We start from the raw sequence: 26,337 nt of genomic DNA on the forward strand, positions 1-26,337 counted from the left end.
TATTTTAACTGCAGTAAAGAACAGTAATAAACAGAATAACAGCAGCAAAGAGAATAATTAGGGTAAAATAATTACAGTATTACAAGTGTTAAAAAACAATACAGTAATAAGTAGAATAAGACTAGAACCGCAGCAAAGAAGCAAAGAAATTAAATACGGTAGAATAATTACAGTAGTAAATAAGAATAGTCCATTAGCATAGAGAATAATTCCAATAAAATTATAGTAGTAAATAAGAGTGCATTAGCACAGAGAATAATTCCAACACATATTTACAGTAGTAAGAGTGGAATCAGAAAAGGAGGATGAGAACTTTCCACTTTTCTCTAGTGGAAATTAGTGTCTACTATTAGTGCCGTCAAGGTCGCACTGACAGTAGCATTCAGTGCTACCGCGAAAAACTATTCGCACCACCACCTCCCGCTAGCCCAGTGACATCTCGCGCCGCACCGTACCACATCCACCTCCACTCTGGCCACCACGCGATTTCATCACTGACCGCGAATTCAACATCCATCATCACTTCAGCCATGTCAGACATCTTAGAAAAGTCCTTGGACGACATCATTGGAGAGAACAAGTCCAACAAGAGAGGCTCCTCCTCCCGCAGAGGAGGGCTCGCCAGAAAGAACCCTTCGTCCAGAGTCAACAAGCCAGGCAGAGCCTCCAGACCTCCCCCCACCAGAAACCCAAGATCCTCGCCAAACTCGGGGCTTCCTCGTGAAATAGTGTCGATGGCAGGCTCCAGACCGGTGCTTAGGGTCAGAAACATCCATCCTGAGTTGAACGGTGAAGATTTGTCCAATTTGTTTGGCACCATTTCTCCCGTGGATTTTGTCAAGTTTGACAACAAGAACGACAGCATAGCCTACGTTTGCTTCCAGAGAGACAACGCCAGAAGCAATGGCGAGGCCATCGCCAAGTACGATGGTAAAAAGGCCATGGGCCAGCTTTTGGGCGTCGAGAGTGCCACCTCGTTGGCTGCTCGTATCGGAAGTCTTCCAGTCAGAAACCAACCACGCAGTGCTCCAGCTCGGGCTCCTAAGCCAGCTAAGCCAAAGAGAGCCAAGCCTGTTAAGAAGAGTGCCGACGACTTGGACAACGAGTTGGAAGCCTACATGAACGCCAATGGTGGAGCAACTGGTGCAAGCGAACCTGTGCAAACCCAGCCTGTTGGCGAAGTAGCTTCCAGCGAAAATGGAGCTACCAATAACGGAGCGAACGAAGGAGACGATGACATGAACGTGGATTAGGTCAGCAGTCTGGTGAAGGTCGACTTAGGAATGAGTAACTGAATATTCACCACGAAACAGTGCGACAAAACTTAAACATCACTAATAAGGAGGCGAGCCATGTATGCCATGGATCGACTATGTATCACTAATAAACACTGGCGAAGCCATCATAGCAAATGTATTGGTTGCGGTTTTCTCGGTGGATTTCTTGGGAGGTAACTATGGATTAACATCCATTTGTTGGATGAATCTATGGGATATCGTCCGCTGTTAACATCTAAATATTTAGAAAATAAAGCTTGATCTGTATAATTAAACAATGTGTTACGAAAGTCTACTGTGTGGATTATTTTCCATACTTATGTTTTTGGATTATTGTCCACAATCCATTAGATACAAGTTCCACTTGAAATACTACGAAAAAAATAAACAATATATGCATTAAATGTCCTTGTTTAATTAACTTTAATGTCAGCTAGAAGAGCTCAATTCGACAATCAGCAAGTAGAGGTCCTTGGTTCTCTTTCTCCAGGTCTTACCCCAATACAATGTAGGGATAATCATGGCAATCGACACGAAACTGATCACGGCCAAAACAATGTAGGTGCTCTCAGTACCTGCAGAATCCAACCAGAGAGAGCACACGAAAGTGAAAATACAGGCCAAGGTGTTGTTGATGATGGAAACACAAACCATTCCTTGGATGACAATTTCAGGGTACGAATCCATCAAATACGACATGGCGGTGTCACCAATGGAACCCCAGCCAAACCCAATGAATCCCAAGCCCACGTAAATCGCTTGCCATGGCCAGTTTCTGGCAGCACCCACACCAAACATGATCAAGCCTAATGGCGAAATAATCAAAGTGATGAACAATAACCAAAGTCTGTACTCTGGCTCCAAGATTCCCGAGTTGCGCTTGGCCATCCAGAGCACATGCTTGTCGGAAAGAATACCGGAGACGAAACATCCAATTACAGCACCAATCAAAGTTGCAACATTCATGATAGCAACTCCCTTACCCGAGTAGTTCCAAGGTTCTTCGGAAAAGTAAGTGTCTTGAGTAGTCAAAAAGAATGTCATGTAGGCGTCCTGTAAACCCCACAAAATACCGGAAAGCCACACGGCTGGGAGGGTGAACACCTTGAAGTACAAAAAGAATCTTCTAATGTACTGTTTGAAACCATAGCCCTCCAAGTAGGATGCAGGGGTAATAAGGGCCATTCTTTGGAAGTATGACCATGGCTTCTCGCTTTCAGCGGATGGCTGAAGCTCGTTATCTTGAGGAAAGCTGAAGGACTCGGTGGTTTTGACCACCTCTGGCTCGTTCTTCTCTTCTTTGGATTCCTCGATTTCAGGGGTATCATTAATAGCTTGAGAACCGTCATATACAACTGAATATTTGGATCTGTCAAAAACAGTTTCCTCACATGTGAAAATAACCAAAATTAAGGTGGCACCACAAATGATGGCACCCCACCATCCAACCCATCTAAAGGATTGGTCTTCCGAGATAATATGGGCGATCAAAGGACCCAAAAAAGACCCTACCGAGGTGGCCATGATATAGAGGGTCAAGGCAGAACCCAACTGATGCTGGAAAAAGATATCGGAGAGTGATTGTTGGACTTGCGCCTCGGCACAGGCCTCGGAGATCCCCACGAACGCTTGCGACCAGATGGTGTCTGCAGTTTTTCTAGAAACGGCGAACCAGACGGACCCAAGACACCCAGAAAGAACACAGAGGATGTAGGTGATTCTTCTGCCGTACAAGGACGAGGCAGGGGCAAAAACGATACAGGACCACCCGATGAACAAGAAGAGAACACCGGCACCGGTGTTCATAGCGTCGTAGGAGATGCCGTAGGTCTCATTTAAGGAGTCCTGGGCCGCACCGGCATCGTTGGAGATGGCTGCAGTGAGGGCAGTGATGAAGCACAAGAAGATGAAGTGCCAGCCCTTGCGGAAGTACGACCAGTTCAAAGGGTCGTTGGGACTGTCACAGGGTTGGGGCAACAAGATGATGCCCTTGCTGTTCTTTTTCAAGGGACGGGAGGTGTTGGAGGTGTCGATGGACGAGTTGTCGGGAGACACGAAGATTTTGGTGGTTCCAGGGATGAAGTCTTCCCCGTAACGGTTTTCACAGGAGTCGGACATGACGTTCTTTTTAGTTAGTTTGCGGGAGTCAGCAGCACATAATACGGAGGGAACAGGGTAGCACTTCGGCGAAGGGCTTCAAAACGGCTAGAAACTAGTGGATACTAGAAGTAGCGAGACTAGAAGACTAGTGGGACTAGAAGACTAGCGGGGAAGGGAGGCTAGCGGGAGGTGCTAGCGGGACTAGAGAGTAGTAAAGGGCTAGAAGAGTGTTCTAGCACGGATATCTGAATGAGGTGCAAGGCTAGAAAGATGCTCTAGCAAAAAAGACCAGATAAGGACTAACGGAGCCACGAAAGTTAGCAGAAAAAGCGACGAGTTAGCAGAAAACGCAGCAGCAGAAGGCACTAAGACTGGGCACGAGACTGACGACTGGCAGAAGAGCGACGACTAACAGAAGACCAACGAGTAGGAGTAGCGATGGATTAATTTGTGCCGATCTTGGTTGCCAAAACGATAATGATGAGATTTTTTTTTGGGCGCGCCACGCCCAGCACCCTTCCGCGATAGACAGCCAAACTAACCGCTGCAAAACCAACCCTTACTACTAACACCATGGACGTCTCGGGGTTGGACCAGAACTCGTTGCTCACGTGGTGCGATGACCTCCACCAGGTCAAGAGCAACGTCTCGCAAGTGCAAGCCACGCTCAATCTGATCTTGCTCAAGACGCCTACCGCCAGCGACTACCGGCAGTTACTGGCGATGTTGGAGACGGTTCCCGAGTCCACGGTGGCAGAACGGGCACGGCAGTTGCTCGCCACGCCCCAGGTCAAGGTCGGAGTGCGGCTCAAGCAGCTCTACGACGAGGGAGTGCTTCCGTTGTTGGTGGCGTTGGCAAGAATCAACTTCAAGGCAGCAAAAACAGACAAGTACGTGGGGTACCTCCTCGACTACACGCCAGACGAGATGCTGGTGGTGCTCGGGGACGAGGCCGGTGGTGGCAAGGCGCAGGAGCCGGCGCTGGAGCTGAAACCGGACCTGGAGTCGTACCCTCCCGTGCTCCCACCCATCGCCAACGACTCGCTCCTCATCCGCGTCCTCACTGACAAGTCGTACCGCCACCCGCTGGACTTGTTGGGGCTGGTCAACTTCTCGCGAGCCCACAACGCCAAATTGGCTGTTAAAGGCTCTGCTGCAGTGGAGCTGGCGGTGTTGGACCACTTGGACGACACCTTCCCCCATCTCGACGAGCACGAGCTCTACGTGATGGCCCACCGCGCCATGGCCCCCGAGATCTTGGCCAAATTTGCATTGGGCTACAACTTGATCGATAACTACAAGTACCACTTGTCCAAAGACATCTCGTGGGCCCAGAAAATCCGCCTCTTTGCCAACGTTTTTTTGGCCTACGTGGCAGGCTTGGCTGAGGACGGCTACTCGGCCGTCGAGATCAAGACCTGGCTCCGCCGCCTCTACCAGCCGGTGCTCACGGACCTTGGTGTGCTGGCTCCACCCCAGCCCGTGGCCGTCGTGGCTATGAAGCAGTTGGAATTGCTCTTCAAGCAGGTCACCAGTCTTTACAACGTCCAACCCGACAAACTAGCAGTGGAGTTCGTCCAGCTCGAGCTGGACCCGTTTGTGGCCCAGCTCCAGATCAACGGCAAGTCCTACACTTTGGGCACCAGCAGCACCAGCTTCGACGACGCCAAAGAGAAGGCAGCAGCCGCTCTTTTTGCAGACCAGAACAAGGTCAAGTCCATGATGGAGACTTTGATCAACGGATACAGCTCCACCATCAAGGCCCAGCCCGATCCCCACCAAGCGGCCCCTGCTTCAGTACAAATGGCTGCGAATATGTACCAGGACCACGGCGGTGCGGGCTCCAAGCCCGCTGGCCCTGCGGCTCTGGCTCCCACACCACAGCCCTACAGTGCCTTTCCACCGCAGCCGTACGGGTTGCTTCCTGATCCTAGCTTCCGGTCAGGACTCGACAACAACGCCAAAAATACATTGTATGCGCTTTTGGGACAGAAGCGCATGGCTCCAGTATACAAGTATCACCGTGCTGGCAATGAGTTCCAAGCCTCGGTGCTGGCAAATGAAACGGTGTTGGGAGTGGGATACGACATCAACAAGCGGTTGGCCAGTCAAAAGGCGGCCATGAATGCGCTCAGCAACGAAACCTTATTGGCGTCATTGGGACTGAATGGTTCGGAACAGGACCAGACCAGTACCTAGTTGTTTTCGATAACCGCGAATGGGCAGAACCGTTTGAAGACTTTTAAGACAGGATAAGCTCTTTGTTCATTTTCAGATTATAATCGAGAGGATGCCTTGTCTCATAGGAAAGTTCTTCTTTCTCATTAATAGTTACTAGCTTGGGATGCACCCAGACAAACAACTAGGTTACCGCTACACTGGTGAAGCAATTTGGCTAACTCTATCAATAGCCACACTTGGGGGTATTGAGCCATAGATAGAAACCCATGCTCCAAACAAAAGTATGATAGTACTAATCATTTTTGGCTTACATCATAAATAAAGTCATTGGTCGTCTCAACGATCGCAGCAAGGTGAATTATGATTCATCTTGCACCCCTTCATAGGACGGTGACATTTGGCACCACTTGTAGAATATAGCATAATAAAATCGGTACATACTTGAAGACAGGCGGTTGTAGTTTTTAAACCTTCAATTCAATAGACAGCAGGCATTTAGATCCAAAACTATCACGAATAGAGTAATACAATTTTTTAAAGGTGATGAACCCCCTCTGAGAATCTACTCTGTAATAAGTAAGTGACTGTCGAGTGCCAGTCAGTTTGTTGAGGCTAAAACAAATTGGTACTGGAGAAAACAGTTGCAGATAGATGTTACGGAATTATTGTATATAGTATTCTAAATTAATTACTCGAGCCATATTAAAATGTGAATTTTTTGGATTGTTAATTGTTCTAAAATTCTTGTGCTGGTACAAAGACATCCTCACTGCCATACTCTGAAAATGGAGATTAATAGTAAATAATGTTCATGGACCTTAGGTCACAATAGACATATGCAGTATTTCTACTATATTCACCTAAGATTTCGAATTGAAGGGTTGACATCTCTAGCAGAATCAAATCAAGCGCTAGCAGGTCACCTGAAACTAATAAGATCATCTCCAACTGGATATGCATACTATGTCATTCTTGAGGCGAAGAGTTGGTTTCTCTCCCTGTTTAAAAGAATTCAGATTATAAGCTTCGATAATCATAAAGCACAAAATGTTAAAATAATCCCAACGGTCTATTGGTATATCCTTTAATAATTAATCTAGTTGGGGTCCTTATTAGCTGCACTCGGAACCCTGAACTCACGTGAAAATGCAATTTCCGGGTACCATGGTCAGTCGCCAGGTTCAATCGCTTACCCCTGTAAATAACACTCACAAACTACTCAGAATGAAGGTATGATATCAGTGGAGCCTATACGAGGCTACCCTAGAAATCTAGTTGCTTCAGAACAATTTCGTGGCCACAAATGGTCAAAATAGATTGGGGTTCACGTGATTTCTGGATTTCAAATCACTCTTGCTCTACTTAAACTTCTATTCCTATCTTTAGGACTTGGCGCTCATTCCGCCCCTCGTAGTGCTAATAGACCCATCGCCTCATGCCAGGTTAAATTATTCCTTGGAACATCCTGACTACAGGCTTCGAATAGGTATTATTATGGGCACTGTTGGCCATAATTGTGGTACGGACTAATTAGGAAATTCATGAAGGAACCCGACTGGCAATAGGGTACCATATAAAATACGGGCAATCATGGCCATTTTTGCAGCTATGAACCGACAGTTGAAGCAATTAGCATTGGTTCATGAGTTCTTTAAAGACTGACTGATGTGCAACTAAGAATTACCGGCAGCTATGACTAGGTCTGGTAATGATTAGGTAACGTTCTAATGGTTCAAGTATTCATGGTTGAGGCTTCTTTTCTTTATTCGTTCCAAGTGGTCCTCCTTTACCTTTTATTCTAGTATTAGTTAGTTTTGAAACTTTATCGTATAATTCTAGTGCTATTTCTTTTGGCCCACGTTTATCAGCTACGTGCACATCCACATAAATTACAGTAGCCATGGCCATTCTATATTTGATGCGCAAGATACCACGGCTAATGGGGAAAGAATCACTAGCTACAAGCGGATAGCCAAAGCACGGATTTATGAATTTGCCTCAATTCACGTCCAATATCAATTCATGGATGTTAGCTAGAACTATTGGCCAAGTGCAAATTTAGTAAACCGCCAGAAATTGGCTCTGGCGGGCAATCAGCGTCCCTTCGTGGCCATGCTCTATTAAGTACCACCACTAGAAATTGCTACCTCTTCACTACAGTCGAAAAGACCAAAAAAAACCATCATGCCTGCTGTAACGGTAAAATAAAATATGACAAAATGCCAGTAGTATTAATGATTTCACCAATTAACCAATCCATGGCAATACATAACCGACTGGCACTAAAGTACAAAATCAATTACTAGTAGCAATTGCTAAGCTCTTCACCACAGTCGAATTAATTATTCATGCCTGCCGTAACGGTGAAATTAAAATATGACAAAATGCCAGTAGTATTAATGATTTCACCAATTATCCAATTCATGGCCATACATAACCGACTGGCACTAAATCAATTACTAGTAGCAATCGCAAAGCCCACCCAGTGTCTACGATTGATGGCCTTTTAAACCCACTGGCACCAAACCAAATTAAAAATTACGACTAGCCACCGTGAAGCACGAATCATAAACCCGTATCATCCACCGCAATCAAGAATTGCCACCAGAATTGCAACCTCTTACCCTTGCACCCGATCAGGGGCCCTGGCCTGCATGCCACCCGGGATGAGCTGCGACGGTGGAGGGAGCCAGTAGTACGGGCGCTTCACCCTACCACCAGATCTACCACCAGATCTACCAACACCCACCCACATTACTAACATTCTAGCCAACATCCTTACCACCATCCTTGCTGCCATAATATCTCCATACTACCACCACCACTCCCTCTCCTCCTAACCTCTTCTCTACCACTCCCCCCTCCGCCCAGCCAATCACAGCCCCCCGATTCCGTGCCCCTCCGGGTGCGCGCACCTCCGAGTTCCACCGTATACCGGACGAAAAATTTTATGGCCTCGAGCCTTAAATAACCACAAGGATCTGTTCTTTTTCCCACTACATTTCTCTCATAATGGCTGCTGACCCAAGAATCCCCGTTTTCTCCGTCAAGGACTACGCCTCCTTCGCCCTCGCTGGTGCCATCGGTTGTGGTGCCACCCACGGTGCCATGACCCCCATCGATGTGGTCAAGACCAGAATCCAGTTGGAACCAGCCGTGTACAACAGAGGTATGATTGGCTCTTTCAAGCAGGTTATCGCCTCTGAAGGTGCCGGTGCCTTGTTGACCGGTTTCGGTCCTACCGTGTTGGGTTACTCCATGCAAGGTGCCTTCAAGTTCGGTGGTTACGAATTGTTCAAGAAGACCTTCATCGAGCAATTGGGTTACGACACCGCCAAGCAATACAAGAACTCTGTTTTCATCGGTTCCGCTGCTTTGGCCGAGTTCTTCGCTGACATCGCCTTGTGTCCTTTGGAAGCCACCAGAATCAGATTGGTTTCCCAGCCATCTTTCGCCAACGGTTTGGTTGGTGCCTTTGGCAGAATCTTGAAGGAAGAAGGCCCAGGCTCTTTCTACAACGGTTTCACCCCAATCTTGTTCAAGCAAATTCCATACAACATTGCTAAGTTCTTGGTTTTCGAAAGAGCTGCTGAAGCCATCTTCAAGGCCATCCCAACCCCAAAGAACGAATTGTCCTCCACTGGTTTGACCGGTGTTAACTTGCTTGCTGGTATCATTGCTGGTTGTTCCGCTGCTGTTGTCTCCCAACCTGCCGACACCTTGTTGTCCAAGGTCAACAAGACCAAGAAGGCTCCTGGTCAATCCACCATTGGTTTGTTAGCCCAATTGGCCGGTCAATTGGGTATCAGAGGCTCTTTCGCTGGTTTGCCAACCAGATTGGTTATGGTTGGTACCTTGACCTCCTTGCAATTCACCATCTACGGTTCCTTGAAGGGTGCCTTGGGCTGTCCTCCAGGTGTTGAATTGTAAGTTCCGCTGCTTATATAGATATTTATTCAATCGTCCTGTTATAGAGCACGTGGGAACGCGTGGTGTAGCCAAAGGTGTAGCTGGTATGGCTGTGAAGGCTGAGAGCAACGAGGAAGATGTGAAAACGGTTGAATTGGCTATATTCCTACTAATTTTCTAGAAGCCGGAAAGTTCTGGTTATTTTCACCCTGTGAGCTTCTTGCTGGATAACTGAGGCGTATCTTAGCAGTATGCTGTACGGCCAGTCGGCTCGGGTTTCAAGGTGAAACGCTGGAGTTTGTGGTGGATTTTCCATCGAAATTTCGAAGTGAATTTGCAGTGATATCTAGGCCATTTTTAAAGAATCAAAGGTAGAGTTTTGCAGGGTAAATAATTGAATTTTCTGTGTATTTTTGGGGGGATTTTCCAGAGTGAAACAGTGGGATTTGTGGTAGATTTGTAGTAGATTTTCGGTGATCTTCCTATGGATTTTCTATTGTTTTTCCAGTGGCCAGTGCATTTTCAGTGAATTTACCAGGGTGCAATTTTCCTGTGGGCTTTCTGATAGATTTATTCGAGAGTGGAATAGTGGATTTTTCGCCCGACTTTCCAGTGGAGGTCCCAGGCATTTCCAGTATATTTGAGTAATTTCCAGTGTGTAATTTCCAGTGATTTTAGTAAATTTACCAGCATAGCAGTTTCCGAAGGATTTACAGAAGTAAAAGTTCCAACGTGGAACGGTGTATTTTCCAGTGAACTCCAGCGATTTTCTAGTGAGTTCCCGTGAACTTCCCAGTGACATTCAAGGGGACCCAACCATTCTCCACGTGATCCTGTCCCCAAATAGTACCAGTTATAAACACGATGGGCCCCATTCTGATCTGGATGGTCACGTGCTTTTCCTGTCCCAGCCTGGACCCTGTTTTCCGGACTTGCCTGTTGTTGCTACCCCTAAGTGCCCAAATGGACGGTGTGGGGCGTCATTTAGGCCCATTCCCTCCCACTGGCGGTGCGTGGCATGAAATTGGACAACACCCACACCGCAATGGTTACCACCACATCCACAATATTGCGGTAAGGTTTCCACCCCACAAGTGGTAGGAGGGCTTGGGAGGCCCGTTGGAGGGCTTGGGAGGATTACCTGTTTGGTGGTTGTTCTCTTGTCTTAGCCTCATCCTCCGTCGTATGTCCGGGATGTCCGAAAATAGGTTCCGAATCCATCCACGATTTGCCCTTTCTGGTGCATTCTCACGCAGGTTGCTGTGTCCTGACGTGCAATTACCCTTCCCGATCAGGCTAATTTCATGGTGTAATTGCGCCGGCCGCAGTGACACAAAGCGCTCGCCCATGCCGGGATCATTCTTTGCTTTGCGGCAATGGTGAACACTGCCCACTATAAATAGGGCCCCTCCCCCTCCTGGCAGCCGATATCCAACTGCTCAATATGAATTTCGCTTCCTGGATTGCAGCTGTGCTTTTATACGTCAATTTCGCCCTCGCGTTGCCGGTAGGCAAGCGGTTCTACCAGGCCACCTCGCCTGTGTTCAGTCTCATTGCCCACCACCAGGGTAAGGAGTTCCAGTACAACTTGGTCAAGTTCAATGGCGAGGACTTGGAGTTGGGCGTCGATGAGCCTGCGTTCTTTGGCAGAATCAGAGCCAACCAGGGCTACGTGCTCAACATCCCTTTTGGGAACAGTTCCAATGGTACTTTTTCCCAGTCGCAAAACTCTTCCAACACCACCTATCCATTGAACACCAACGTGTACGTCGACAAGGCAGGCAAATTGACCACCACTGCCAACAACACCTCCTCGCGTGGCTTTGGTATTAGTGGCTCGTTGTTGACCTACCAGAACTCGACCAAATTCCTTGCGTGTCCCGTGATTGCCGCAGGTAACACCACTTTCAACGCCACCCACGCCAACTCCACTGCAGGCCGCGCCAACCGCACCTTACGCACCAACACCACCCGTCTTAACGACACGCTTGGCTACGACATTTACTTCAAGGGTAACTCGTCTGCCGCCTGTCCTTACAACCTCACCGGGTACGACATCTCGTTGTTGGTGCAGGTGTCGGCCACCGTCAACTACTCTCCCGAGACCAACACCAACAACTTCAAGAAAAGGGAGTCCAAAAGGTTCTGGTTCTTCTAGAGCGTGAAATCCCCAGCACCGGTTCTGGTCTTCACCCCGCGCAGATTCTTTCAAGCACCAACTAATACATCCATTCATCTTGAAATGACTGCGCAAAATCGAAAAACATTCCTCGGAAAGAACTCGCTTCTTCCTTCAAACTCGAAAATCATTCCTCCAGCATACATCACTCCTTATAAATAGGTCCTTTATAGACATTCAGGACAAGTCGCTCTTTCAATTCACCTCCTGGATGGATGGTTCTTCTTCTCGTTGCTATACCCTTTTCGTGCCTGGAAACGGGCTTCTTCCAGTTAGCTAGCTAACTGGCAAGATTTAATTAATGGCTGGCCACTAGGCAGAACGTTTATTCATTGTAGCTACATTTAGTGCTGGAGTATTTGAGCAGCAATGGTATCAGTAAACAGATTTACTGAAAGTACGCTGAAACTGCTCTGCTAATTACTGATTGTACCTCCACTTACACGAAGCTGGATGTAACATTGCTTGATACAAAAAAGGATAAACTTACAGTACATACGAAGCTCGTACAATTGACTTAATGCACGAAAAGATATTTATCAAATTTGTAATTCCGGGTACACCCGAAGGATGTTTAATCGGAATGACGGCTGCAGATGTCTAGCCCTGTCAACTGGCCATAATAATCTTATTTCAAGATCATTCCTGTCAATAGTACCCATTCTTTTATTTTTTTTAATTCAGTTGAACCAGTTAACTAGGGACTAATATCACCAGTACATAGCTCGCTTCAGAGATTCCCGGTTTACGGCCAATGTATAGAGCCAAGCTAACAGTATGACAGGTAGTGCTCGCTAGATCCAAGGCTTAGAGGCTGCGAAAACCACTCCGGGGCCGAAGATACCGTGACCCACTACCAAAGAGTGGAAAAAATGATCATTTTGGGATGGCGACGAAAATTGATAGCAATCGCTAGTCTCCAAAGTGGGGTTGGGTGCCACCAGTGACAGGGCGCAGTATACGACTGTATGGAGGTCATGTGAGCTCGGTACTGCTGGAAGACAATAAGTCAGTGCGCAGAATCTAGTGGACCGTTGTGAGACGGAGGTGAAACTAAATTACTGGGAGAGGGTAACAAGTTGAAGTGGAATGAAATGAACTGGAATAATCAGTGGAATAGAATTGATGTGGGTGTAGTTCAGAGTTGTGGAGAAAATGAAGAGATGGTATTATCACGAGTGGATAGTTAGAGTTGTGGAGAAAATGAAGAGATGGTATTATCACGAGTGGATAGTTAGAGTTGAAGAGTCACGGGGAATATTAATCCGTATGGTTATGATTATGCAATGGTTAGAGTAGGTCACGGGGTATGGGAATTAATTCATGTGGGTAAGATAACGAAAAGTTTAGATGTAAAACGAAAATCAGGGGCAATTAATGTGTTCACATCACCGTGATCAGTTTTCTGACTGATGGTCGTTGTACAATCAGGACACACTGGACTATCCAATCTTTTTGGGAAACAGAAAAGAGTGAAGAAAACAGAATCTTCTTGAGGACCAGTTGCAGGTACTCTATCACCAGGTAGGAATAAATGTAGATATCGGTGGGTAAGGGTCTAAATTGGTCTGGCATGTATACAATTACATATCTCGTATTTGAAATTTACTGCTTCGGGTATTAGAAGAAAATGGACTCAGCCGAGGGCCCATGTTGTCATACTATCATAACCCTGTACATAGGCGACTTTACTGGTGTGGCTGAGATCCTCTGCCATATTGTCGTGTCGTATACTAAACTATTGCTGTATATGGCAGGCACTACCGATAACTGATTATGTAACTAGGATTTCAGTTGGGCGGACAACTTACACAAAGCACCACAATGCCAGGCTACGGGTAGAACTGTTCCATCGCATATTTCAAATTAGAAACTATACATCTATTGAAGACAGGGATGATTAACATCTACGCCTGAAAGTAACCAAAAAAAATTCAGAAAACTAACATTAGAGCAGAATTGAAGGTCATAAAGTGGTTTGTTAGGAATAGATCCAGCATAATTAGTGTTTGTCGGAGTCGCTGTCCTTCTCTCCCGAGGTCACAAGGTTCTGTTCACTGTCTTGCGGCGAGAGATTGGCCAACTTTTGCTTGTGCTTGTACACGTAGTACACTCCAATGTAGATGCAAGCGGTGACGAATTCCATGGTTGCAGCCAACACGTATTCGTACACCACAAACTTGGAGTTCAAGCCGTGGGCAGTGTAGTTGGAGGAGTCAAAGTAGTCCATGTCGTGGATGTAAATTGCCAAAACCCCGAAAATACCACGGACCAAAAGGAAAGGAGCTCCAAGGAAAACGGCAATGACATGGATGTTGCTGGCAAGGCCCTCAGCCACAGCAACGTAAATGGCGGTACCGATGGCGATGCATGTTTGGGCCAAAAAAATGGCTTGACCGACGGTTCTCAACGCCTTCGAGGTAATGACCTGAGAGTTTTTGCTGTTCATGTCATTAGGGTCCATTCCCGCCAACATCGACCCACCCGCAATAAGAATGGCATTGCCTGGAATCAAAATCATGTGGAAAAGACGCGAGAAGGTGTACTCTTCTAAGCCAGCTCTAAACCTGTTGGTGTGTGCTTTCCTTCTCTCCTTGATCTCTTTCTTGGTCGGCCTCAACCACGAAGTTCCGAAGGTATCGGATTGTGCCTTAGCAACAAAATGAAAGGTGGAAAGAATAAGAATGAAGTAACCTTCAGCGGTGAATACCAAGTAAGCAACGAGCCACTGCCAGTGTTCAAACCCTACAGCAGCAAAGACCACCCCACAGAGCTGGCCAACAACACGAAAGATACCAAAGGTGACGAAAAAGAAGTACAGTGTCTTGAAACCTTCCTTTATCACAATGGTGGCAGCAAACACAAGGTAGATGGAATATAACGCTAAATAGACGGCAGCGGCCGTCCCAGAGTCTTGTGCAACGAAAGCCATGATGTTCTAATGATGTTCTTGCAACTGGGGAATCTGTGTGACTTATATAGTCGGTCTTAGATGATGGATGAGTTTGGAGTAGATACGAACTTATGAGCCCTGGTCTGCGCAGGGCGCATGGCTTCAGCAGGGCCAAAAACAAATGCGGCGCTGCCGCAGAAACGTGATGGGCCTTCAGATAAAGATCCCTAAGAGCAACCGGGCCAATAACGCGAGGGGGGAGGGGGGAGGAGGGTGTAAGATTGGTACCGACGTGGCGTATGGCGAAAACTGGGCGTGGTAGTTAGCAGGTTTGGTGGTGAATTGACTTGTAGATCTCCACCGTTGACGTGACCGTTGTGCATGTTCCGCTTACATAAGAGCGCAGTATTATCAAGGACACGCGGCAGACCCCAGATTATGTAAGCGGGTAACTCGAAATGCGGTGGGTGGAGGAAAGCCCACCCTGCTGGCGGCGCCAAACAGCCACAAAGTTTGGCTCGTGGGGCTCTGTTGATGATCTCCAGCTGCGCACTATCGATGGGGCTGAGTCTCAACGTTCGGGATAAGCTCCAAATGTAGCCATCATGGTTGTGGCAACTGGAGCACTGACCAAACTTTAAGTTGTCTGGATAAGAACGGTGATGGCGTGCAGCACACGGTGATATCACGGTAATACTGTATAAATGAATGAGCACTGAGCGGGGGAACGGATATCAAAATCATGATGTGAGCTCGGTCAAAGCCTAATTTGGCTTTAGACTCAAATGAGCGAGTTTTTCGGAGTGCTTCCGTACGGCAATGCTATTGCACACACTGATGGTTCCTTAGGATTGCCCGTTTGAGTGGTGCACCCCCGTAACTGGATCCGTAACTCTCCTCGGGGCTCAAGATCACGTGTAGGTGTGGATCCACAGGAGGGCCACCCCGTCATTGTTAGATATCCGTGACGTCGGATTACTGACTCAATCGTGGTCTGTGAATGACCCTCGGCACCGCTGGAGCTGTCCCTAGCCCACTCTGGTGATGTCCCTGTTCTCACTATCAGCTTGTGTCACGTGACCATTCCTAGATGAGATGCCAAAAAAAATTTGTAGGCTACGAGCAAACCACCAGCCATGCCAGCATACAAATCCAGTGAATACGTCAACGAGTCTGACTCGGAGGTCGAGGACGTCGAATTTCAAGCACCCAAGCATTTCTCCAAAATTTCGTCTGGTTCCAACCTCGATTTTTCAGATGAAAAGGAGATCTGGTTGATAAAAGCCCCAAAGGGATTCCCCATCAAGAACCTCAAATCTTTGCCAGTTTCTTTCACTGCCACCTCCATAAGCAACGGTCCAGAAACCTTCAAGGCTGAGCATAACAACAAGAAAGGAACCTACCAAATCAACGAAGAATTATTATCAGCCCAATCCGAGAATCGTAAGAATGCCGTGTTTGTACGTGGAAAGAAGACTTTCAAAGTATTGAAGGGGGAAGTTTCCAGATTTTATAACATCCGTGAAACCATTCTGATTCCTGAGATCGATATTGATAAGGTTGTGCAACCCAGAAAGGATGTCAAGAAGATCAAAAACTTGAGAATGAGACACTTCCCAACCGGTTACACTGCTGACGATTTTGAAGAAGCCAAGCCAAGAAACGATGAACAAGAATCTGAAGAATCCGAAGATGAAGACGAAAGAGTGGTCAAGAAGGCCAGAATAGAAGAGCCAAAGGAAAAGAAAGAGAAGAAGGAAAAGAAAGAGAAGAAGGAGAAGAAGGAGAAGAAGGAAAAGAAGGAAAAGAAAGACAAGAAAGACAAGAAAAAGGACTAAGCGATACGTCCACGGAGACAAGCGTAGTCTGGCATTTAGTGGACAAAATCCGTTCACATTCGTCAGCATGCTGAAGGTAAAGTCTCGTGTTCCGTATCTCTTTGCATTGAAGGTATGGGTGCACACAAGTAAGTGACTGTTGTATTATGGCCCCTTGTGCTTGGCCCTGCCATTTCTCCTGCCGTCTGGCCCATCTATAGACGCAAGTCGTGTACAATACAAACCATCTGTAAACCATCGCGATCCCATCGTAGTCACTGATCATTGGTTATTAATCACTGTTGCCGGAACCACCATAGCTTCGTTAAAATGGGAAGCGGAGCATCCAAGCCTAGAAAGCTTGCCAAGTCGGCGGAAACCGCAGCTAAATCCGTAAACAGAGCCACTGTTAACCAATTACCACCCAAGAGCTTGCATGCAAAGTTCGAACAGAATCACATCAATGCGGAGTTGAAGAAACATGACAATGTTGATGAAAGCATGAATCAGAACCCCACACAATCGACGTATCAGTCCAATGGGTTTGATCCCAAATTACTCAAAAAGAAGCTAAATCAGAACACTGGTCTCACGAAACCGGAACATAACCTACCCGAAGGCAAAGATGGCTTCGATCCCCACGAAGCAGGTACTTCAACTTACGACAACCAGTATGTCAGCAATATCAACAACCTTGGTAGACAGATTCATTCACACACACCTCAACATGCATCAGAACACTCGTTGGCTTTGAAACAATTAAAGCACCGTAAGGCTATATTTGAGGAGGGTGAAAAAGAAGTTCAGTCCCAGATGGATAAGAGCTCGAATGGGATTCGTACAATGGTCCATCCCCACACCTTAGGGGCTATTTTGAACGATATCCATGACAAAAGGGTGGACTCCGAGCGTATAACCTTGGACTATCAGTTACATTCTGATTTCGTGAAGGAGTTGGGAACACGGTTTAAAGTCGCAAGTAACACTGTTATTATAGAAGAGAAGACCAAGGACGACGAGTTGGGCCATAAGGTAGCCCCAGTCTCGCAGATGCGCGACGAGGGTTTGGATGGCGACGAGAGTGAACGGTACAAAAAGTTGAAAGACAGAATCAGTTTGGACTAGGCCACTGAACATAGTACTATCTTATGGTAATATTGAACCAAAGAAAGACAAAACCCCCCAGGGAAACCCATGGTTTAGAAACCGAAATTAACTGGGTTCTTTTGGTTTGAATGATAACCATATGATGAAAAATCCGTTCAGCTCCGTAATACTGGCATTAATTCAATCACACCACAAGTGATACTCTCCTAGTACTTTTTGCAATCGCTTGCTGGTACCCTCCCAATAATCACACGCACTATTCTCGCACTGTACATAGCCGATTCGGGTCTACCCCATATTTCGAATTAACCCTTCTTAATAAACCCTTGTTATATCTTGCCCCACTAACCCCATTTATCATGTCTGTCAAAGCGCTCACTACCAAAGAGGTTGTCTCTGTTTTGCGGAAGTACACTCCTTGTGACGTGTCCGACGCGTTGAACAAGTTTGGGTACGCCGATGGCGGATTCATCCCCAATCTCGTCAACCGGTCACCAGTTACCTCCCTGGCCTCTGCAGTTGGCAGGGCCTACACTGTGTTGTATGCACCAAAGCTGGATCCTCGTCCTGCTGTTAAGGAGTCATACATAGACAATGTTCCCGAAGATCTGATTGTGGTGATTGGGCTTCCCGTGGAGGCACAGACCACAAGCCATCCGTTCGTTAAGGTTAACAATGCCCTCTATGGAGGGTTGATGTCCACGCGGGCCCAGTACAGAAAGGCCAATGGGTCTGTAGTCCTTGGTCGCATTCGGGATTTGGACGAGCACAACGATCTCGGGTACCCAGTGTGGTCATACGGAGTGGGCACTTCAGCCCCAGGACCTTTAGTCAAGGTTGTTGGAATCAACGTGCCATTGGATATCAAGGTTGCTGGAATCGACAATGACCAGGTAGTAAGTATCCACCCTGAAGACTATATCGTTGCCGACAAGAACGGAGTGGTAAGAATTCCCGAGGACGCTGACTTGGCCGCAGTGTTGGAGTATATTCCCAAGCGAGTCGACGCTGACACCCATGTTAGCGAGGACATCAAGAAGGGGAAGGGAGCCACTGAGAGCCAGAAGTATTGGCGTGGTAAGATCTAGACTGCTGGTTGGATATCAGTAAGACCAGGAGTGTAATGCCGGAGAAGCCACGATATTCTTGACCTGGAATTTGCACCAAAGTTGTTAGACAATAATACAGCAATGACAAATATGAAAATCTGTAGAATCAGAATCATACCTGAAGGCTATCAATAGGTCCTCTAAAATCAAATCAAATGTAAGGCTATCAAAAGTCTCTCTCTTGGTCATCATACCTGTAAGTTACTTCTCAGTGTTTCCTCTCAAATGCATTGCCATATTCCCTCGAAATGTCATCATACCTGTAGATTATCGCCAGTAGACACTCCTACATACCTAGACCATCACCAGTTAATATTTTCAAAGGCAGTACACCTGTAGCCCTAACCTCTCAAAGCCACCACTAGACCTCTCAAAGCCATCTCTGTAGGATGGCAGCACCATCTTAATGCCATTTCCCTTTATTTCTCTACGCTACCATACCCACTTATCATTTCTGCAGACTGTTGCCAATAGATCCTCCCATCTCGTCTGTAATTCCTTCACCCGTACCTTCTCAATGGCATCACACCCCATGGGCTATTGCCAGTAAGGCCTTTCGATATCATCATACACGTTGAACTGGCAAAATACACAAGGTTTCACCAGTAGACCTCCCTCCATACCAGTAGTCACCAGCAAGGTTTCCCCAGTAGACCTCCCTCCATACTAGTAGATCACCAGTAGACCTCTCAAAGCCACCATATGGCCTCAATTGAAGCACATCACCAGTTCCTTCTCTTCATCCCTGGAGGCTATAAAAGCCATCAGCCCTGTATATCTATCGCCACTATCTCTCTAAAAGATATCATTTTGTAAGTATATCGCCAGTAACTTCTCAACACCTTCACACATATTGGATTATCGCCGAACCCTCTCAAAATACCAGCAGCTCTTCAGTTGTAGCCTTTCAAAGTCTGGCGTTATTTATTTGCTGCCATTAGCGCCTATGAAATGTTGCAATAAAGTGCTGCAAAAATCACCCCGCTCTAATATATAAATGGAGGTGGATTCCCTAAAATATTTGTGCTGCCCACAGTTAAGTACTTACAGCCTTCGTATCTGCCTTGGAAATCTTCTACGGCTTGGTGCAGCATCTCTCACGCTACAGCCACTAGCATCTACGAAAGGTTGAAGACGAATTGAGTATTGCTCTTCACCGGTGCAACTTAATCCAGCCACATTATTTCAAGCGTCTGACTCAACTGATGGTTTAGAAGCCAGAACATAATAGTCCTCGAGAAGCGCATCCACTAAAACCCAGATAGAAACTTCCACTGGCCCCTTCCAGCGTGGTTTACCAGACTCTCATTACTGCAAACTATCGCCCAGCATAGCACCATCACACGGTATCCACAGTTTTCTCAGTGCGGGCTTTGGTGGTGGGACCCCGGCGCTACTCCGAACCCTCCCTGCAGATTCCCGGTGCTACCACCACGCAGTCGGTCCTCGCACCACCCCTAGCCTACCCCACAGGAATATGTTCGCAGTGCCACCGATAACGCTTCATCCACAACACCACCATGTCAGTCCATGCCCAAGAAGTATGGAAAGATCTATCGGAACTTCGAGTGTCCTTGATCGGCAACAAGGACCTCAAGTATAAATTGGTCGGAAACGTCCTGTTCATCTCCGACTTGGTCGCCTCTTTCAACCACCTGATCCAACTAATAGCTGGCAAGGAACCATCCAATTGGTTGGAGAACCACCAGTTTTTGGGGGATCTAGAGAAGCGTGGGGTGATCCTTAAGATCCTATGTGCCTACATCACCGAGGTCAACACAGACAAGCATGCCAACGTCACCACCTGCTTGCGGTCATTGGAACTCGTGCTTGACCCTATCATCCAATTCTTGCAATACTTCGTGGGCAGATTCATCCCATTATCCTTGAATAAGTTAACATCTCCGTACGTTGAAGCCAAGATTCGTAATGTGTTGGCTTCTTCCTTAGATATAGTGTTATATCTTTCCAATATTCGCCATCATTCCATCGACGCAAAGATTGTTTCCCGTTTCATAACTAGCTTGCTTATCATTAGCGAAGACGACTTCATGCAGAAATCTAATCTCTTGTTGATCAAGCTGATGAAGTTGGTCCCACTCATTTTGACCTCCGCAGAATTAGAGAGCCAATCGACAGTCACTTTACTCACAACATTGCTCAGACGTTTGCTGAAGGAATGTACTACCATAATCAATACTCATTTCCCATCCATAACTGATAACATTGAACTATTACATCAGATATCATTTGAAGATTCAAGTCTTCCGAACATTGAACTTAACCAGAATATAATACGCACCAGAGTTAATACCTCCTTGCTTCTTGAATTGATCGTTAGCATTTGTCAAATTTTCTACGTAATGAGAGAGAACGATTTCGAAGTGACTAGGGATCATGCTAACAAATCTGATAAGTTGGGTGAGAGGTCACCAGTAGTTCTACCAGAGAATGTCTACTTATCGTTGCTTCTATTATTGAAGTATGACGACAACTTAATGAGCTTGGCCTCGCTTAATTTAATCGTGATATATCTAGACAATTTCAAACCTTCTAACAAGCAATTATTGTTTCAAAACTATAAGAAGTTGTTCCCTAGAATTATTCAAATGTTGAAATTAGAGACTGAATCACTTGAGTTGGAGTCTTCCCAGAATGATCAGGTACCTTTACCAATATATTTACTATCCTCGGGCCGGATTCTTGCGGATTTGAGTTCGAAATATCCTGTGCTTAACGATGAGCTCAAAGATGCGAATGCTGACTTCAAGATAATTGACCAAGTTCACACATTAACGAAATCGTCACAACTTTTGAAAATCCTCAAAATTCTCAAGAAGAATAGTAAGCATGGTACCTCAATGGTGGATTTTACTGTTCTTATTGGTTTATCTGATGAGGATCATGATGAAAAATTGGCGGACTTGTTATACTTATTGAGTGTTTATACTAGCTCCAACGAGACGTACAGAAGTAGAATTATCAACTTGTCATCTGACCAGCAAAAAATCAACCTTGCTTTTGCCGAGATTATATTTGAAATCATTGATGATCTCCAATTCTTGTTGAATCAAAACGAGTTAGGATACTTATTATTACGTTCTCAAAAAGTGAAGAGTGAAGACTTACCTTGGTTTAGTAAAAATTTGGGAATAATAAGATCCTTGTTGGACCAATCGCTTTACACCAATTGCTTATATTTGATCAGGTCTTTGTCTAGATCGGTAACTACTTTGCGGACGTTCTATGTCGAGTGTAATTCTTTCAAGAGTTTTATTATTAGTCCCAGTACCATTGATAATTCAGGAGGGCTCATCACCAATTTCTTACAAATTTTGAAAGCATTTGCATCATCGGATAAGATCAATCAATACTTCTACAAGTTGAGTGGGAAGAGTAACTTTAGGTCTTTGATGAAGAGCAGAAAAACTCAAATGATCAATAAGTCGATCACTATCAGTTTATTGGGTAATTTCATTCTTGATTTCAGTTCCTTTAGATACAATGTGGTCAATTATGATTCATTCTTACACAGTTTGTCATCTTTATACAAGAGTTCAGCTAGTCTGGATGACAACATACTCCTTGGTGGATCTGATGACATGGCGGTCAAGACGGAGGATGTTTACCAGAGGAATTTTGTTAAACTTAACATTATGCAAGTGATCAAAAACTTCTTATATCATGAAACAAATGAAAATAAGCAGGAACTTTTAGAGTACTTCCCTTTGGCAACATTAATAGAGAAGACATTTTATTGCCCTGAGAGAAAGTTTTCCGAGGATTCCTTTAAAAGCAATATCGAAATTCATCAATTGAAACTCAAACAAAAATTGGTAGCTTTCGATATCTTGCGAAACTTCACAGCGGGATCGCCACATTTTAATCAGATTGTGATCAACACCTACGAAGAAAGCTATTGGTTGCATCGTGAATACGAGTTGCCTAATAGCTGGGATGAATACATACAGTACACATTGGTCGACTCTGTTCCATTCACGGGGGTTGAAGGTCAATTTGATTCTGAAGAAGGATTCCTAAGGCTCCTTCTTAATGATGATTATGTTCGGATGGTGACCTCTATCAATTATATTGAGAACCACAAGTACGCTAACATCGATACAATTAGCAAGGACCAGTTCCCCAAGGACCAAACATTAAGTATCTGGTTACATTTCATGGATCTTAACATTCCTGCCAGTTTTGAAAATGCCCTTGATTTGAATGAAAGAGTGGCGTTGAACACCAATCTCAACGAGATCAAGTCTTCTGTGGTGTTCATCCTCATCAACTTGACCAGGCACACCACTTACAACGTGCACATGGACAAGGAGTTCATGCTCTTCGATAACGTGGCGGAAGCTGGCGCTGGAACTAGAAGGTTCCATAACAACCAGAGAATCATGATCGACTCCGACTCCGACAGTGAGAAGGGAGAGGAGGACACGAAACTCGCCCACGAGCCCACCACCACCATTGACTCGCTTACGGTACAAGATCGTGCCAAGTACTTGCAAGAGTTCGGATTCGGAGCGGTGTTGGTCAAGCTCATTAATCTGTACTCCAAGCAACCTGTACGTGGGTCTGGCACCAGAAGCCGCAGAGTGAGTGAAAACGGTCACAAGACGGAGGACGCTGACCATAAAGACCACGAAGTCAGAGTGATCAAACGGTTCGACATTCAGAACAGCTACGATCTATTAGAGAAGTTGAAGTCTGCCAACCAACAAATCACCGGGTTGTTGAAGGGAGGCAGGCGTCCAAGTGCACAGCGCGACGAACCAGGCCGGCCAACAAGCGAGAGTGCCAACGGCCAGGCACTAGCGGCCGCAACGGCAGTGTCGGAGCTTCCCCTGCAGGACAGGCCCGACGTCAATCGTGGCGGTGAAGGCTACGGGTACGGGTCGGACGAGGAGATGCAGGACAATGACGACGACGAGCCTAACGAGGCCGACGACGCGGAAGACGACGACGACGAAGACATGCCCCGCGAGTTCTGGGTGATGTAGCTCGCAAAGTACCAGTTCCTTCAAGATTATTGGGTGATGCCAGAGTAGTGTATGAGACGCATCTCCCAGATCTGAGGCGGCGCCCGGTGCAAGCCAACACGGGCCCTGGGCCAGGATCTGGCTACTCCAACAACCTGGTGATGACGAGCACCACCTAGCCACCAATTGCTGGGCTTACATCCCCGAGCATGTGTACTAAATCAACGCAGTTAGTCAGCATTTGTAGCCAGCCAGACCCTGCGGCACCGGGTTTACCCGACAAATGCGAGCCAACGATCTGCCACCACAAAAACGCCGGCCACCACCCGATTCGGCGACACTGTCCACCATCAAGCCATGCTTACTCCACTCCGTCGCTGTCAACGTCCACTGGCACAGTGGCCCAGTGCCCCAGTAGCCTGTCAGCCAGGCTGTCAGTTGCTATGACGTCGCTGGCAGGCGCATCCGAAATGCGTTACGCACAATCACCGTTATTTTGCCCCAACGGTGCAACGTCTGCTCCAGCCAAGACTCCCCTGGCCGCACTGGAGGCGGGTGCATAAGCCATGGCCTCGTCGTGGTGCGCCTGGCGCAGCTGCCACTGTTAGGCACTCCTGGCGCCAAGTACCTCGCGGTGGTCGCTTATACCGGTCGTGCCTGGGGCGCAAATACCGCTAGAAAAAAACTACCAAAGGATTGTGGGCCACGGCCAATCCATGCACCAACGCTGAACTGGGCTTGCTTTACTGGGACGTTGCCACATCAGCAGAACAGGTTATCAGGTCGACCAAGAACATCTGTGCTCCGCTAAATCATCCTTTCTACGGTACTATTCTACTACTATAGCTAGTGCTACTCCACTACTCCAGCTAGAACTACTCCACTACAACTACAGCAGGTAATACAGCTAGTAATACAGCTAGTACTTTTCCAGCACTACTCCAGCTAGCAACCCACTACTCCAGTACTGCTCCAGCACTACTCGAGCACTACTCCAGCACTCTTCAGCTAGCACTACTCCGGACCAACATGACTTCCATGGCCAACACCGAGCCGAGCCAGATGTCGCTCAACGAGGTCTCTCTCGAAGAGTTGGCCCAAAGACAACAGCAGCAAAACATCTACGTCAACCCTCCCGTTTTGGAAAACCAAAAAGCTTCATCGTCGCTGCACTCGTTGCAGAAGCTCAACTCCCGCCACGCCCACAGAGACACCACCACCAAGGGCAAGTACACCCTCAACGACTTCCAGATCTTGCGCACGTTGGGCACAGGGTCATTTGGACGAGTCCACTTGGCTCGTTCCATCCACAACGGGCGGTTCTACGCCATGAAAACCCTCAAGAAGGAACGAGTCATCAACATGAAGCAGGTGGAGCACACCAACGACGAGAGGCGTATGTTGAAGTTGGCCCAGCACCCGTTCATCATCCGCATGTGGGGTACCTTCCAGGACTGCCACAACCTCTTCATGATCATGGACTACATAGAGGGGGGCGAGCTCTTCTCGTTGTTGCGGAAGTCCCAACGGTTCCCCACCCCTGTGGCCAAGTTCTATGCCGCCGAGGTGTTGTTGGCCATCGAATACTTGCACAAACTCGACATCATCTACCGAGACTTGAAGCCGGAAAATATTTTGTTGGACAAGAACGGCCACATCAAGTTGACGGACTTCGGCTTCGCCAAGGAGGTGGCAGACGTCACATACACCTTGTGCGGTACTCCTGACTATATAGCCCCTGAGGTGGTGGCCACCAAGCCCTACAACAAGTCGGTGGACTGGTGGTCGTTCGGAATTTTGATTTTCGAGATGTTGACCGGCTACACCCCATTTTACGATCCTACCCCCATGAAAACCTACGAAAACATATTGAACGGCACCATCACCTATCCCGACTACTTGCCTCCAGATATCCTCGATTTATTGCAGAAATTGATCGTCAAAGACTTGACCCAGAGACTCGGAAACTTGCAGGGAGGCTCCGACGACGTCAAGAACCACCCGTGGTTCAAGGAAGTCATCTGGGAACGCTTGCTTTCCAGAGACATAGAAACACCCTACGAGCCACCCATCACCTCGGGTGTGGGAGACACCTCTCAGTTCGACAGGTACCCTGAAGATAAGGACCTCGACTACGGGATCAGTGGAGTGGACGATCCTTACGGGGACATGTTTGCTGACTTTTAGGTCATTTTCGAGACATTTCATTCCCCATGATTTGACATCGAGGGGAAGCATAAAGGGAAAAGGAAAGCTGCCACTGCGAAGCCAGTGGCGCTTGGGGTAGATTCGACGACAATAGCTTTAATGTTGGTTTCGGGCAATACAAAAGGTCTGCTCAATATAATACAAAAGATGGTATGCTCAGAAGCAATACGTTAGGGGGACTCTCAGAATTAATGCAATGGGTCGTGCTGCTCGGATAGCAATAAAATGTGTTGCTACGGTGGGATAGCAATGTTAGCAGATGGTGCTGCTCACAAAGAGTACGATTGGTAGCTATGCTTATGCCAAATTGATCTAGCCTCGAGTATCCAGAAGCTACTCCTAGTAGTGCCAATAATGGGTCGGAGGTTATTTCCCAACTTTGCGGTGTTGTTTGCAAGGATGAGGTTGTAGCTAGCCAGCTAGTGTCTGGAATTGGAGATGAATATATGGATTGGTGGAACGTTTGCTCAGTTCGGGTGGTACAATGGCAGTTCTCCTAGCAATAGTCTTCCGGTAGGAAGGCCACTGTTACAGCCGCCCCATTACTTCCTACTCAGTCTCGATTGCTT

At 46.8% G+C, this 26,337-nt stretch overlaps 12 protein-coding genes across 12 annotated transcripts; 10 read left to right on the forward strand and 2 right to left on the reverse strand.

Moving 5' to 3' along the window:
• The first annotated feature begins 480 nt into the window (after positions 1–480).
• CANTADRAFT_27653 (uncharacterized protein) lies at positions 481–1,568 on the forward strand. The gene has a single exon (XM_020208179.1). The coding sequence runs from the start codon at positions 531–533 to the stop codon at positions 1,251–1,253; it is 723 nt and encodes a 240-aa protein (XP_020062041.1). The 5' UTR covers positions 481–530; the 3' UTR covers positions 1,254–1,568.
• Positions 1,569–1,643: 75 nt separating this feature from the next.
• Positions 1,644–3,673, reverse strand: CANTADRAFT_337668 (uncharacterized protein). The gene has a single exon (XM_020208528.1). It carries the CDS (start codon positions 3,393–3,395, stop codon positions 1,707–1,709), a length of 1,689 nt encoding a protein of 562 aa, XP_020062042.1. The 5' UTR covers positions 3,396–3,673; the 3' UTR covers positions 1,644–1,706.
• Positions 3,674–3,950: 277 nt separating this feature from the next.
• On the forward strand, positions 3,951–5,576 carry CDL1 (Cdl1p; the record flags this gene model as incomplete). The annotated part of the gene is made up of 1 exon (XM_020211300.1): positions 3,951–5,576. One exon carries the CDS (start codon positions 3,951–3,953, stop codon positions 5,574–5,576), a length of 1,626 nt encoding a protein of 541 aa, XP_020062043.1.
• Positions 5,577–8,570: 2,994 nt separating this feature from the next.
• Positions 8,571–9,488, forward strand: MIR1 (Mir1p; the record flags this gene model as incomplete). The annotated part of the gene is made up of 1 exon (XM_020211951.1): positions 8,571–9,488. The coding sequence occupies one exon, from the start codon at positions 8,571–8,573 to the stop codon at positions 9,486–9,488; it is 918 nt and encodes a 305-aa protein (XP_020062044.1).
• A 1,423-nt stretch (positions 9,489–10,911) lies between these two features.
• CANTADRAFT_57532 (uncharacterized protein) lies at positions 10,912–11,625 on the forward strand (the record flags this gene model as incomplete). Its single annotated transcript, XM_020210705.1, has 2 exons — positions 10,912–11,362; positions 11,405–11,625. The coding sequence occupies 2 exons, from the start codon at positions 10,912–10,914 to the stop codon at positions 11,623–11,625; spliced, it is 672 nt and encodes a 223-aa protein (XP_020062045.1).
• Positions 11,626–13,648: 2,023 nt separating this feature from the next.
• CANTADRAFT_8499 (uncharacterized protein) lies at positions 13,649–14,578 on the reverse strand (the record flags this gene model as incomplete). The annotated part of the gene is made up of 1 exon (XM_020211301.1): positions 13,649–14,578. One exon carries the CDS (start codon positions 14,576–14,578, stop codon positions 13,649–13,651), a length of 930 nt encoding a protein of 309 aa, XP_020062046.1.
• Positions 14,579–15,675: 1,097 nt separating this feature from the next.
• On the forward strand, positions 15,676–16,167 carry RPA34 (DNA-directed RNA polymerase I subunit; the record flags this gene model as incomplete). The annotated part of the gene is made up of 1 exon (XM_020208569.1): positions 15,676–16,167. A coding segment is annotated over one exon (492 nt), but the record flags the coding sequence as incomplete, so codon positions are not given.
• Positions 16,168–16,686: 519 nt separating this feature from the next.
• On the forward strand, positions 16,687–17,481 carry CANTADRAFT_8501 (uncharacterized protein; the record flags this gene model as incomplete). Its single annotated transcript, XM_020211302.1, has 1 exon — positions 16,687–17,481. One exon carries the CDS (start codon positions 16,687–16,689, stop codon positions 17,479–17,481), a length of 795 nt encoding a protein of 264 aa, XP_020062048.1.
• Positions 17,482–17,822: 341 nt separating this feature from the next.
• Positions 17,823–18,551, forward strand: CANTADRAFT_57509 (bifunctional 4-hydroxy-4-methyl-2-oxoglutarate aldolase/oxaloacetate decarboxylase; the record flags this gene model as incomplete). Its single annotated transcript, XM_020210704.1, has 1 exon — positions 17,823–18,551. The coding sequence occupies one exon, from the start codon at positions 17,823–17,825 to the stop codon at positions 18,549–18,551; it is 729 nt and encodes a 242-aa protein (XP_020062049.1).
• Positions 18,552–19,614: 1,063 nt separating this feature from the next.
• On the forward strand, positions 19,615–23,581 carry CANTADRAFT_72348 (uncharacterized protein; the record flags this gene model as incomplete). The annotated part of the gene is made up of 2 exons (XM_020211084.1): positions 19,615–23,130; positions 23,182–23,581. Exons 1-2 carry the CDS (start codon positions 20,093–20,095, stop codon positions 23,579–23,581), a joined length of 3,438 nt encoding a protein of 1,145 aa, XP_020062050.1. The 5' UTR covers positions 19,615–20,092.
• A 94-nt stretch (positions 23,582–23,675) lies between these two features.
• Positions 23,676–24,356, forward strand: CANTADRAFT_337682 (uncharacterized protein). Its single transcript, XM_020208529.1, has one exon. It carries the CDS (start codon positions 23,770–23,772, stop codon positions 24,121–24,123), a length of 354 nt encoding a protein of 117 aa, XP_020062051.1. The 5' UTR covers positions 23,676–23,769; the 3' UTR covers positions 24,124–24,356.
• A 233-nt stretch (positions 24,357–24,589) lies between these two features.
• Positions 24,590–25,747, forward strand: TPK1 (cAMP-dependent protein kinase catalytic subunit TPK1; the record flags this gene model as incomplete). Its single annotated transcript, XM_020211303.1, has 1 exon — positions 24,590–25,747. The coding sequence occupies one exon, from the start codon at positions 24,590–24,592 to the stop codon at positions 25,745–25,747; it is 1,158 nt and encodes a 385-aa protein (XP_020062052.1).
• Between the last annotated feature and the right edge of the window lie 590 nt (positions 25,748–26,337).

The sequence above is a fragment of the Suhomyces tanzawaensis genome, assembly GCF_001661415.1.
Source record: "Suhomyces tanzawaensis NRRL Y-17324 unplaced genomic scaffold CANTAscaffold_9, whole genome shotgun sequence".
NCBI lineage: Eukaryota > Fungi > Ascomycota > Pichiomycetes > Serinales > Debaryomycetaceae > Suhomyces > Suhomyces tanzawaensis.

What these genes read in the sequence shown, in the direction of transcription:
- CANTADRAFT_337682 (XM_020208529.1), top strand. Translation starts at nt 23,770, where the DNA reads ATGTGTACTAAATCAACGCAGTTAGTCAGCATTTGTAGCCAGCCAGAC.
- CANTADRAFT_337668 (XM_020208528.1), bottom strand. Translation starts at nt 3,395, where the DNA reads ATGTCCGACTCCTGTGAAAACCGTTACGGGGAAGACTTCATCCCTGGA.
- CANTADRAFT_27653 (XM_020208179.1), top strand. Translation starts at nt 531, where the DNA reads ATGTCAGACATCTTAGAAAAGTCCTTGGACGACATCATTGGAGAGAAC.